This window comes from Entelurus aequoreus, linkage group LG22 (assembly GCF_033978785.1).
Source record: "Entelurus aequoreus isolate RoL-2023_Sb linkage group LG22, RoL_Eaeq_v1.1, whole genome shotgun sequence".
Classification (NCBI taxonomy): domain Eukaryota; kingdom Metazoa; phylum Chordata; class Actinopteri; order Syngnathiformes; family Syngnathidae; genus Entelurus; species Entelurus aequoreus.
Window position 1 is genome coordinate 1284174 of NC_084752.1, and position 15000 is coordinate 1299173.

At 33.2% G+C, this 15000-nt stretch overlaps 2 protein-coding genes across 4 annotated transcripts in view; one reads left to right on the forward strand and one right to left on the reverse strand.

Annotated features, from left to right (window-relative positions):
• Positions 1-965: 965 nt before the first annotated feature.
• Positions 966-12833, forward strand: hadh (hydroxyacyl-CoA dehydrogenase). The gene is made up of 8 exons (XM_062032858.1): positions 966-1148; positions 7218-7346; positions 7418-7575; positions 7642-7768; positions 12063-12152; positions 12219-12291; positions 12350-12466; positions 12545-12833. The coding sequence occupies exons 1-8, from the start codon at positions 1029-1031 to the stop codon at positions 12661-12663; spliced, it is 933 nt and encodes a 310-aa protein (XP_061888842.1). The 5' UTR covers positions 966-1028; the 3' UTR covers positions 12664-12833.
• Positions 12834-14486: 1653 nt separating this feature from the next.
• The window catches only part of LOC133639505 (lymphoid enhancer-binding factor 1-like), a 238867-nt gene continuing 238353 nt past the window's right edge, over positions 14487-15000 (reverse strand). For all 3 annotated transcript variants that reach the window (XM_062032856.1, XM_062032855.1, XM_062032854.1), the window contains one exon: positions 14487-14972. The gene's annotated coding sequence lies outside the window, so the exon portion shown is untranslated. The remainder of the gene's footprint in view (positions 14973-15000) is intronic.

The window sequence follows — 15000 nt, forward strand, 5'->3', positions numbered from 1 at the left end:
ATATATATATATATATATATATATATATATGTATGTACATATATGTATGTATATATATATATATGTATGTATATGTATATATTTATATATATATTTATATATATATATATGTATGTACATATATGTATATATATATATATATTTATATATATATATATATATATATATATATATATATATATATATATATATATATATATATATATATATATATATATATATAATGTGTGTGTGTCTAAATACATATAATAGTAGTTATTTATTCAGTAATTAATTGGTCCAATTAAGTTCTTACAAGAAACAATATTTTAGTACATGTTTTACTTTGGTTTTTCACTTATGAAATAAAAATCTATATGTGATATACAGTATGTATAAATTTAAAAAGTTTAAATTTGTGTTAAAATAAATATTATTTATTTTTATTATTTTGTAATAATAAAATAATGGACAAAATATAAAACAAGATAACGTCTACAAAGATTGGTATTCCTATTCAGTCTATATCAACTGTTTATTGTTTGTATGTCATTATTAGTTAATTTATCGATGTTTCTTTGGCCTTGTCTAATTTGAGAAATGATTCTTACAATAAGAATTTGTTATATATTTTGGTACATTTTTGCATTTTTATAATCGAAAAACAAACACACAAAAAATTAAACAACATCTCCTGAATTATTGATATTTTATTTAAAGTAATTTGGTTGAATGCTGTACTTTAAAATATCTTCGTGTAGTTTAGTTGCAAGAGATGAAAATATAATGTTTAAAGCTGCAGAGTTGACATTTCAGTGAAATTATTATATTTTATTAAGTCATCATTGTGAAACGTTTTGTGGTTGGGAAATAAATAGAAAGATAGTAAACAGGTGAAAGATGTCACCGTTTTAACTTTTTAATGTGAGCTCAACTTTGACTTATTACGTAAAAAAAAAAAATGTGGGTGAAAAGTCATGATCACGTGACCGTCGACCGTCCTCTAGTAGCGGACCACTTCCGGGCTAACTTGCTAGCTTGTTGTCACCATGGCTTCTTTCTTTACTCACCAACTGTGCAGAAGTTTCTCTTCCACGGCTCTCAGGAGCGTCGCCATAAAACATGTTGTCATCATCGGAGGAGGACAAATGGGTGCTGGAATCGCGCAGGTTTGTCTGGAAATATATTTTCCCATTTTTTAATGGAGAAGCTAGCGGCGAGCCAACGTGGGACTACAATGTTGAGTCCCGGGCTCACATGTGTCTGCAAAGTCAATTAACACAAATGTATCATCGTCATTATTATTATTATGATTACTAGTTTTGAAAATGGGATGATTTTAGTTGTAGTTTGAAAGAATTACGGTGTTACCTGACAACTTGATGCAAGTGTGACGTCATGATAAAAACTGGTATCCTCACGAAATATATCACAAAAGCACAATTGAATGTCCTTTTTCTTAATTGTATGAATTCCTCTGGGTGACTGTGATTTTTGTGTTGTTGTATCGATTTAATAAGTTAATAAACTTTAAAGTCCAAACTCTGCAGTTACACAATTCGGCCACGAGATGCCGCCCTTTATCCTGTATCAGAAACGCTAATCACAGAAGACGACTTCCCCATTAATATTTTTGCGATTTAACCATAAACGTTAACAATTTTGTTTTTGTGTGCTTGCATATACATTTTGTGTTCCCCAAATAGACCACCAAGGTATTTTTCAGTGTTCCGCATTGCATTATGTGATGTTTGCCCGCGACTTTGTTTTGTTTCAGTCCATACGCACGTTTTGTTGTCTATATTCGAGTTCAAGGTGTTGCCTAATGTCACCCAATGCATTACAAGTTGGAGTAAAACAAATGTATCATCATCATTACCATTATTATTACTAGTGGTATTGTTTTGAAAATGGGATGATTTTAGTAGTAGTTTGAAAGAGTTACGGTATTACCTGACAACTTGATGCAAGTGTAAGGTCACGATAAAAATGGGTATCCTCACGAAATATATCAAAAAAGCACAATTTAATGTCCATTTTTAAAATTGTATGAATGCCTCTGAGTGACTGTGTTTTTTGTGTTATTGTATCGATTTAATAAGTTAATAAACTTTAAAGTCCAAACTCTGCAGTTACACATTTCGGCCACGAGATGCCGCCCTTTACCTTGAATCAGAAACGCTAATCCACTGGTTCTTAACCTTGTTGGAGGTACCGAACCCCACCAGTTTCATATGCGCATTCACCCAACCCTTCTATAGTGAAAAATAAAATGTTATGTTTTTTTCAAATTCAAAACAAAGTATGTGTTATTGGTAACCCTTTAGTATGGGAAACATATTCTAAGTAACAAAGGCTTAATTTAGAGTTATTTGGACACTAGGGGAACATATTCTAAGTAACAAAGACTTAATTTAGAGTTATTTAGACACTAGGGGAACATATTCTAAGTAACAAAGACTTAATTTAGAGTTATTTGGACACTAGGGGAACATATTCTAAGTAACAAAGACTTAATTTAGAGTTATTTGGACACTAGGGGAACATATTCTAAGTAACAAAGACTTAATTTAGAGTTATTTGGACACTAAGGGAACATATTCTAAGTAAGAAAGACTTAATTTAGAGTTATTTGGACACTAGGGGAACATATTCTAAGTAACAAATACTTAATTTAGAGTTATTTGGTTAGGGTCAGGGTTAGAGGGTTAGGGTTATAATAAGGCCATGCCGAATAAGGCATTAATAAGAACTTAATAATGACTAGTTAAAGGCCTACTGAAATGATTTTTTTAAATTTAAACGGGGATAGCAGATCCATTCTATATGTCATACTTGATCAATTCGCGATATTGCCATATTTTTGCTGAAAGGATTTAGTAGAGAACATCGACGATAAAGTTCGCAACTTTTGGTCGCTGATAAAAAAAGCCTTGCCTGTACCGGAAGTAGCGTGACGTCACAGGTTGAAAGGCTCCTCACATTTCCCCATTGTTTACACCAGCAGCGAGAGCGATTCGGACCGAGAAAGCGACGATTACCCCATTAATTTGAGCAAGGATGAAAGATTCGTGGATGAGGAACGTGAGAGTGAAGGACTAGAGTGTAGTGCAGGACGTATCTTTTTTCGCTCTGACCGTAACTTAGGTACAAGCTGGCTCATTGGATTCCACACTCTCTCCTTTTTCTATTGTGGATCAGGCATTTGTATTTTAAACCACCTGGGATACTATATCCTCTTGAAAATGAGAGTCGAGAACGCGAAATGGACATTCACAGTGACTTTTATCTCCACGACAATACAACTTTAGGTACGGAGCTAACGTGATAGCATCGTGCTTAAATGCAGATAGAAACAAAAGAAATAAACCCCTGACTGGAAGGATAGACAGAAAATCAACAATACTATTAAACCATGGACATGTAAATACACGGTTAATGCTTTCCAGCCTGGCGAAGCTTAACAATGCTGTTGCTAGCGACGCCATTGAAGCTAACTTAGCAACGGGACCTCATAGAGCTATGCTAAAAACATTAGCTATCCACCTACGCCAGCCCTCATCTGCTAATCAACACCCGTGCTCACCTGCGTTCCAGCGATCGACGGAGTGACGATCATAAATGCGGTCGGCGGCCCGGAGACGGAGGAAGTCAAGGTGAGGTTGGCGGCTAGCGCGTCTGCTATCCATCTCAAAGTCCTCCTGGTTGTGTTGCTACAGCCAGCCGCTAATACACCGATCCCACCTACAACTTTCTTCTTTGCAGTCTTCATTGTTCATTAAACAAATAGCAAAAGATTCACCAACACAGATGTCCAGAATACTGTGGAATTTTGAGATGAAAACAGAGCTTTTTTGTATTGTATTCAATGGGGTACCAATACTTCCGCTTCAACGATTAACGTCACGCGCATACGTCATCATACATAGACGTTTTCAACCGGAAGTTTAGCGGGAAATTTAAAATTGCACTTTAAAAGTTAACCCGGCCATATTGGCATGTGTTGCAATGTTAAGATTTCATCATTGATATATAAACTATCAGACTGCGTGGTCGCTAGTAGTGGCTTTCAGTAGGCCTTTAAGAGCCAATATGTTACTAATTTGCATGTTAACAAACAACTAATTAATGGTGAATATGTTTCCCATACTAAAGTGTTACCTTGTTTTTTTTACTGGTGAACAAAATGAAGCGTGCATGAACATCACCTTGTTCAAACAACAAAACCAACACAGTGCATAAACTCAACAATTACACAAACAAATGACACACCTGCAAATCAGTCTGACTTCTGCTGTTGTTGTATCCGTAATACGCCGATAGGGAGAAGTTTATATTTACACGATGAGTCGGGTGTGTTTTGACCTCCGCCGAACCCCTGAGGCCGACTCACCGAACCCCGAGGGTTCGATCGAACCCAGGTTAAGAACCACTGCGCTAATCACAGAAGACGACTTCCCCTTTAATATTTTTGAGATTTAACCATTTTTGTTTTTTGTGTGCTTGCATAGACATGTTTTGTTCCCCAACTTGACCACCAATGTGTTTTTCAGTGTTCCGCATTGCATTATGTGATGTTTGCCCACGACTTTGTTGTTTTGTTTCAGTCCATACGCACTTTTTGTTGTCTATATTCGAGTCCAAGGTGTTGCCTAATGTCACCCAATGCATTACAAGTTGGAGTAAAACTGTAAAAAAAAAAAAAAAATGTTGTTGGGGTAGAACATTTTTTAAATTTGATTAAAAATGGATTCAAAGAAAATGCAATACTTACAATAGTTTTAATATGTTTTCAATGGTAAAATAATACACAAATATTGTAAATTATGACTACATATTAATATGAACAGTAAACTTCTTAAGCGTAGTATTTCTAGTATTTTTTTATACATAAATTTTTTTTTCATTACATTTTTATTGACATCCAACATCAGACATTCCTATGCATTACATCATATTTACATACATCATATATCTGTTGTCTGCCCTAAATGTCAAAATATTTTTTTGTTTATGCCACCCCCAATAGAAAGAAACAGCAGGAAAAGAAAAAAAAAGATTTACTCCCTACGTCTATATATATATATATATATATATATATATATATATATATATATATATATATATATATATATATATATATATATATATATATATATATATATATTAGGGGTGTAACGGTACACAACAATTTCGGTTCGGTACGTACCTCAGTTTAGAGGTCACGGTTCGGTTCATTTTCGGTACAGTAAGAAAACAACAAAATATACATTTTTGGGATATTTATTTACCAAATTTGCAAAATCTTCCACAAAAATATTTTTCTTAGTGTAATATTTGATGTGAAGTAATGGGAACCTTGGATAGGTCAATAATTCATAATAACATTGATTTTGATTCAATATTATGTTTTGAGCAATGACAGTTTGAAAGAAAAAAAAACAGCTTTGTTTTATTAGTCAACATTGCAACTTTTTCTAAATTACATTTAACCTTTAAGCTTTTTTATTACACTTTTGTTATGTTTTTGTTTATTTGAATAGTATTTTAAGAATGAGCCTTTAAAACATTAGCTGTGGGCCGCAAATGGCCTCCGGGGCACACTTTTGACACCCCTGCTATAGATAATAAAAAACTAAATGTGATAAATCTATGGATAAAAAGCAGAGCCTGGCGACGCATGCGCGTTTATCATAACTCTCTCTCTCTCTCTCTGTCTCTGCCCCTCCCTCACCAATGCTGCTGTTTGTTTTGTTTTTAACCCCTTCTTAACCCTGAACGTACATTGAAAATACACGCAACCCTAACTCCAAATGCCGGACATTTGAGGCATTTAAGAAACTCCGCCCTGACAGCTCCGCAAAAGAGGACATGTCCGGTGAAAAGAGGACGTATGGTCAGTCTATCCTAGCCCGTTAGCTGCTAGCATGCCGTGTGTTGTGCCTCGGTGTGCATTGTTTACACAACGTGCGTTACGCTACTTAATATGTCCGTGTGGAAACTCGTTCGCTACACCTCCGAACCGAACCGTAACCCCCGTACCGAAACGGTTCAATACAAATACACGTACCGTTACACCCCTAATATATAAATATATATATATATACACACTTTTTTAAATTATTTATTATCTGTTCATATTCTTTTATTTCTGATTATTATTAATAATTTATTATTTTTTCTTGATTTATCTGTAAATATTATTTTGTTTTCCTGATGACATTTTTTTTAAGTAAGTGAAACTGATTTTGAACAAAGAAATTGAACCCAATAGGAAGTTGCTTGACAACCTGCTATTCCAAAAGCGAACACAAGATGGTAGTATTCATGTACTACTATGTTCTAACCAAGCACAAATCTTCTATTTTTGGGGTATCAATCCTGAATTGTTTGTTGTTTTTCAAGTCAAAGATGATGCCTTTTTGTAACGGATAAATGTCATATTAGGTGATGGAAACAGAAATGATCTGTTACAGTGTCAAACTATGGCCACCATTAGCACTAGAAGTCCCAGCATTTTTCTGTCTACCTAGAAGACCCAGAGAGGGGTCATTTGGCCCGACGCTTTTCCCGAATACACTAATCACTCATTTTGTTATGGTAATGAGGCTGTTAGGGGCAGTTTGTCTAGGTAGACAGAAAAATTATACATGTGGGAAATGCCGAAAGGAGCAATGGCAGTGCCAGGATTGTGAGTGACTGCTCAAATGTATGTCAGTCACGTTTACATGGACATGGTTTTTCATTCTTTGTAAATATGCTTTTTTCTTTGTAAATTTTTTTTTTTAAACTATTTTTGGCACACAAAAATAACAATTGCTTCTGCAACAACCCTCCACACCAAAACTGGGAAAACAGTTGCTTTTTCATTCTTTGTAAATATGTTTTGTTTTGTATTTTTTTTAACAATAAATGTCAGAGTGTTGATCCCTTCATTCTGTTGATCCTTGCAAAAACACACACAACCTACCTCAGAACTAAAGCTTGAGCTGTAAGGTCCCCTCCCCCACACAGGCTCAAGTGGCCCCCTGCCGTGTGCCACTAACAGCCACATTTTCATAACAAAAGGAGTGTCCACAGGGGGGACTAGGGGTCAAATGACCCTCTTGTGTGTTTTCTAGGTAAAAGTGTCAATTGACCCTTCTCTGGGACTTCGCGTGTTAAGCTGGCAGAGATTTAGGCGTCATTGTAACATTTGCAAGTGTAAAAAAAAAGTTGTATATCAATGTTCCCCACAGGTTGCTGCAGCTACAGGCCACCAGGTGACGCTGGTGGACACGTCTGACAGCATCTTGCAGAAGGCGGTCAAGGGCATGGAGTCCAGCCTGAAGAGAGTGGTGAAGAAGAAGTTTGCTGACAAGCCAGAGGTGAGTCAGGCTTGGTGTTTAACGGCGGCCATTAAGAGGCAGGTTTGAGTGAGATTGTTTGTGTGTTTCAGGCCGGGGAGGAGTTCATCCAGAAGGTCCTGAAGAACGTGTCCACCTCCACAGACGCAGCCGCCGCAGCCCAGCACACAGACCTGGTGTTGGAGGCCATTGTGGAAAACCTTCAGATCAAGCAGGATCTTTTCGGCACGCTCGACAAAGCGGCGCCAGAGTAAGCAACTCTAACATTTTCATAACATGTGCCCTTTTTTCCCTAACTCGTCCTTTATTTTTTCAGACACACCATCTTTGCCAGCAACACGTCCTCGCTGCCCATCACTGACATCGCCAGCACCACCACCAGGCTGGACCGCTTTGGCGGCCTGCACTTCTTCAACCCCGTCCCCATGATGAAGCTTGTTGAGGTACTCACTCACCTCTTGTTGTTTGTTTGTAGAGCTGGCACCTTTTGAGCAATATCCATTTGTAGACCTAAGCTTCAAGAATATTTGGAGTTAACATCGTTTTAAACAGTCATTTATCAATTTGATTCATACTTGAAAACAAAACATTGGCTTTAAGAAAGGCAGACTTCATATCAAGTTTTTTTTGCACTTATAAATAAATAAACACGTTAATAAACCTCACGTGAAAAGATCCAAGCTGGCGCTCCCCAGAGGGTAACTCACTAAATCATATGTGTTTAAAAAAAACTCATATCGTCCCTGAATTGTATCGGCAACCTCAAATTATGAACCAAATCAAATCGTTTTTAAAATAAATCTTTACACACCTAATTGTTTCTGTAAAAACATTATTTGAAATTAATTTTACCCTCAATTTCGGACTATAAGCCACTACATTTATATTATTCACATGTTGATAATGCTGTATAATAGACTTTATTTATATTATTCACATGTGAATAATGCTGTATAATAGACTTTATTTATATTATTCACATGTGAATAGTGCTGTATAATAGACTGTATTTATATTATTCACATGTGAATAATGCTGTATAATAGACTGTATTTATAATATTCACATGTGAATAATGATGTATAATAGACTGTATTTATATTATTCACATGTGTATAATGCTGTATAATAGACTGTATTTATATTATTCACATGTGAATAATGCTGTATAATAGACTGTATTTATAATATTCACATGTGAATAATGCTGTATAATAGACTGTATTTATATTATTCACATGTGAATAATGCTGTATAATAGACTGTATTTATAATATTCACATGTGAATAATGCTGTATAATAGACTGTATTTATATTATTCACATGTGAATAATGCTGTATAATAGACTTTATTTATATTATACACAAGTGAATAATGCTGTATAATAGACTATTTGTATTATTCACATGTGACTAATGCTGTATAATAGACTGTATTTAATAAATACAGTCTATTATACAGCATTATTCACATGTGAATAATGCTGTATAATAGACTATTTGTATTATTCATATGTGACTAATGCTGTAAAATAGACTGTATTTAATAAATACAGTCTATTATACAGCATTATTCACATGTGAATAATATAAATACTATTTATATTATTCACATGTGAATAATGCTGTATAATAGACTGTATTTATATTATTCACATGTGAATAATGCTGTATAATAGACTATTTATATTATTCACATGTGAATAATGCTATATAATAGACTGTATTTATATTATTCACATGTGAATAGTGCTGTATAATAGACTGTATTTATATTATTCACATGTGAATAATGCTGTATAATAGACTGTATTTATATTATTCACATGTGAATAATGCTGTATAATAGACTGTATTTATATTATTCACATGTGAATAATGCTGTATAATAGACTTTATTTATATTATACACATGTGAATAATGCTGTATAATAGACTGTATTTATATTATTCACATGTGGATAATGCTGTATAATAGACTATTTGTATTATTCATATGTGACTAATGCTGTATAATAGACTGTATTTAATAAATACAGTCTATTATACAGCATTATTCACATGTGAATAATATAAATACTATTTATATTATTCACATGTGAATAATGCTGTATAATAGACTATTTATATTATTCACATGTGAATAATGCTATATAATAGACTGTATTTATATTATTCACATGTGAATAGTGCTGTATAATAGACTGTATTTATATTATTCACATGTGAATAATGCTGTATAATAGACTGTATTTATATTATTCACATGTGAATAATGCTGTATAATAGACTGTATTTATATTATTCACATGTGAATAATGCTGTATAATAGACTGTATTTATAATATTCACATGTGAATAATGCTGTATAATAGACTGTATTTATATTATTCACATGTGAATAATGCTGTATAATAGACTTTATTTATATTATACACATGTGAATAATGCTGTATAATAGACTGTATTTATATTATTCACATGTGGATAATGCTGTATAATAGACTGTATTTAATAAATACAGTCTATTATACAGCATTATTCACATGTGAATAATGCTGTATAATAGACTATTTGTATTATTCACATGTGAATAATGCTGTATAATAGACTGTATTTATATTATTCACATGTGAATAATGCTGTATAATAGACTATTTATATTATTCACATGTGAATAATGCTATATAATAGACTGTATTTATATTATTCACATGTGAATAGTGCTGTATAATAGACTGTATTTATATTATTCACATGTGAATAATGCTGTATAATAGACTATTTATATTATTCACATGTGAATAATGCTGTATAATAGACTGTATTTATAATATTCACATGTGAATAATGCTGTATAATAGACTGTATTTATATTATTCACATGTGAATAATGTTGTATAATAGACTGTATTTATAATATTCACATGTGAATAATGCTGTATAATAGACTGTATTTATATTATTCACATGTGAATAATACTGTATAATAGACTGTATTTATATTATTCACATGTGAATAATGCTGTATAATAGACTGTATTTATATTATTCACATGTGAATAATGCTGTATAATAGACTGTATTTATATTATTCACATGTGAATAATGCTGTATAATAGACTGTATTTATAATATTCACATGTAAATAATGCTGTATAATAGACTGTATTTATATTATTCACATGTGAATAATGCTGTATAATAGACTTTATTTATATTATACACATGTGAATAGTGCTGTATAATAGACTATTTGTATTATTCACATGTGAATAATGCTGTATAATAGACTATTTGTATTATTCATATATGACTAATGCTGTATAATAGACTGTATTTAATAAATACAGTCTATTATACAGCATTATTTACATGTGAATAATATAAATACTATTTATATTATTCACATGTGAATAATGCTATATAATAGACTTTATTTATATTATTCACATGTGAATAATGCTATATAATAGACTGTATTTATATTATTCACATGTGAATAATTCTGTATAATGGACTGTATTTATTATTCACATGTGAATAATGCTATATAATAGACTGTATTTATATTATTCACATGTGAATAATGCTATATAATAGACTGTATTTATATTATTCACATGTGAATAATGCTGTATAATAGACTGTATTTATATTATTCACATGTGAATAATGCTGTATAATAGACTGTATTTATATTATTAACATGTGAATAATGCTGTATAATAGACTGTATTTATATTATTCACATGTGAATAATGCTGTATAATAGACTGTATGTTATTCACATGTGAATAATGTTGTATAATAGTCTGTATTTATATTATTCACATGTGAATAATGCTGTATAATAGACTGTATTTACATTATACACATGTGAATAGTGCTGTATAATAGACTATTTGTATTATTCACATGTGAATAATGCTGTATAATAGACTATTTGTATTATTCATATGTGACTAATGCTGTATAATAGACTGTATTTAATAAATACAGTCTATTATACAGCATTATTCACATGTGAATAATATAAATACTATTTATATTATTCACATGTGAATAATGCTATATAATAGACTGTATTTATATTATTCACATGTGAATAATGCTGTATAATAGACTGTATTTATATTATTCACATGTGAATAATGCTGTATAATAGACTGTATTTATATTATTCACATGTGAATAATGCTGTATAATAGACTGTATTTATATTATTCACATGTGAATAATGCTGTATAATAGACTGTATTATTCACATGTGAATAATGCTATATAATAGACTGTATTTATATTATTCACATGTGAATAATGCTGTATAATAGACTGTATTTATATTATTCACATTTGAATAATGCTGTATAATACACTGTATTTATATTATTCACATGTAAAAAATACCTAAGTGTTTATTGTGAGTGAACTGTGGTGCTAAATTTCCCCCAGGGATCAATAAAGTACTTTCTATTCTATTCTATTCGTCCTACCGGTAAATAACCATTTTTCAAATATTTCTGTGGAAATAACTCATGTCACAACATGCATATATGCGTCTTATGTGCAGCAAATATATGGAAAATATTTTTTTATTCTGAAATTTAGTGGGTGCGACTTATATACTCTATATTCTGTAGTCCGGTTAATACGGTATTATTTAGATTACTGGAGGGAAAAGTACAGTTGAGTAAATAAATGTGTGAGTGTAAATATGTCTTTGGTGTCTGTAGGTCATCGGAACCTCGGCCACAAGCCAGGAGACGTTCGATTCCCTCCTGAACTTTGGCAAAGCGCTGGGCAAGACCACCGTGTCCTGCAAGGTAAGACGTCCTGAACGGAAGGTGAGGAGACGCGAACGCTAAGTGATCCAACATGGCTGCATTCAGGACACGCCGGGATTCATCGTCAACCGCCTCCTGGTCCCCTACATGCTGGAGGCCATCCGTCTGCACGAGAGAGGTGTGGCACTCGTCTCCTTCCTAAAGACGGCACTAAGCTAAAAAGACTGATGTTGCAGGTCACGGCTCCAAAGAAGACATCGACATCGCCATGAAGCTCGGGGCCGGGTATCCCATGGGACCCTTTGAGCTGCTGGACTACGTGGGACTGGACACATGCAAGTTCATCATGGACGGTGAGCGCTGTTTCAAATAGAAACACCACATTTATTAGGATCAGGTGTTCAAATCCCACCTTAATGTCATGTGGTCAGGTTGGAGCCAGATGGACCCCGACAACCCGCTTTTTGCCAAAAGCCAGTTGCTCAACAAGTTGGTCGCCGAGGGAAAATTTGGGAAAAAGACCGGAGAAGGATTCTATAAGTACAAATAACTTTATTTTTACACAACACACGGATCAATGAAAAGACTCCTCTAATATTATGTGCCTTTGCACCTCAAACGCCACACCTTGACATGACTGATGGCAGAAAAACGTGTTGAAACAATCTCAACTTGTCAATAAATGTGAATCGCTCTAAAAAAAAAATTAAAAAAAAAATCTAAAGAACTAAGCTGTTTTTTTTTTTTTAAATTTGCAGATTAATATTTAAATATGAGAGTATGGGATTTGAACAACAAATATATATATATATATATCGTGTTTTTCGGAGTATAAGTCGCTCCGGAGTATAAAAAATGTATAATAAAGAAGTAAAAAAAACATATATAAGTCACATTTTTGGGGGAAATGTATTTGATGAAACCCAACAGCAAGAATAGACATTTGAAAGGCAATTTAAAATGTCTAAAGAATAGTGAACAACAGGCTGAATAAGTGTACGTTATATGAGGCATAAATAACCAACTGGTATGTTAACGTAACATATTATGGTAAGAGTCATTCAAATAACTATAACATATAGAACATGCTATACGTTTACCAAACAATCTGTCACTCCTAATCGCTAAATCCCATGAAATCTTATACGTCTAGTCTCTTACGTCAATGACATCAATAATATTATTTCATATTTTACGCTAATGTGTTAATTTCACACATAAGTCGCTCCTGAGTATAAGTCGCACCCCCGGCCAAACTATGAAAAAAACTGCCACTTATAGTCCGAAAAATACGGTACATGTTTTGGTGGGAAAAAGATTTAAAAAATATACATACATATTTAAACATTTAAAATTCTGCATTGTGGAGGGGGAAAATATAAAATGGATTTAAGTCAAAAATATTTATATAGCCCTTAATTTTTTTATAGAGTAAAATGTTCAAACATCCCTATAAATGGATGTCAACAAAAAACCTGTTTATATTTATTTGTGGGAAAAATAAGTAATATTTGAGTATTTTTACGCACATATATATTAAATATTTTCAATATTTAAAATGGACCTAAACAATTTAAAATCAACACATTTTTTATTGGGTCATTACTGCGCTTAAGTTAGAATAAAAAAACAATCGCAGTGCATTATGTTATTTTGCTTGACAACCTGCTGTTCCAAAAGTGAACACAAAATAGTGCTGGTAATTGTTTGAATGTATATTCTAACAAAGCATGAGTCTTATTCTATTCATGCAACTTTAGAGCAGACACTTCTGTTTTACACACAAAACAAGTTGTCAAATGAGCAAATGGTGCCTTTTTATTATTTTCTTACAAAAAACATGTGAAAACAGTTTAAATATATGACTACTTGGGAAGCAAAATGCTACTCCCAAGACAACAGTGACCTGAAATGATATCAACACAAGAGAAATTCATCATCATCATGGAGGGATAGTAAAATAAAGAATCAAATTATTACAGAGATGCTTGCATGGGGAGAAAGGAGTTTGAAACAAAACAAAATAAAGAACACACTATTGCTACCAGAAGAAGAAATCAAGACAAAAAGGTCCATTGCAATAAAAGACAGACTGCCAAGTGCTGGGGTAAATATATATATCTGCTTCATTTGTCTGTTTTGTCCAACAATAAAATATAGGCCTCACTCATCACCTGCATGTAGTCATAATGCTGCCTGCAAAAATACCAAGAAAATGGACAATATCCTGAAAAACACACAATTATTTTACATTTGACCTTTTTCTTACAAAGAGTTATAAAAAAACAAAAACGACGAGAAAAAAAATAGCTTTCCTGTGTCCAAAGCTTATCATTTTTTGCGTTGTTTATTTAAAAAAATAAAACACCGGCAAGACATTAAAAGAAAGGGCTGAAATAAAAATTCCAAAAAATGATAACATTGATCCTTTTGACTGGTCCAACTTAAAAAGGTGGATGAGATCCCTCCATGCTCCTTAGTGCAATCTACAAGAGGTGTTTGGTCGCTCTCAACCCCAAAAATGGTCCTCAAGAATCCAGTGGGAGGAAAGCAGGGGTTGTTGGGGGTCTTACAAAGTCCACAAAAGGTGGACAAATAACTTACAATAACTTAAATGGAGTGTGAGTGAGAGCGTGCTCTGATGGTGATTGTCGTGTTCAGTTTCCGTGTCTCTCCAGCAGGGGGAGTGCAAGGGATGACCTTTCAGCGAGTGTTGGTTAGGGCGGGGCGGGGGAGGTGTCCAGTAATAATAATATTAATAATAAGTGGATTGTTAGCAGGCCTCCATCTCCAGCAGAGGCCCCGTAGCTGCTGCTGCTGCCTTGGCTTTGCATGTCCACACCTTGTTACGCTTTCCTCCTGCAGCCAAACAAAAAGAGGAGCGGTC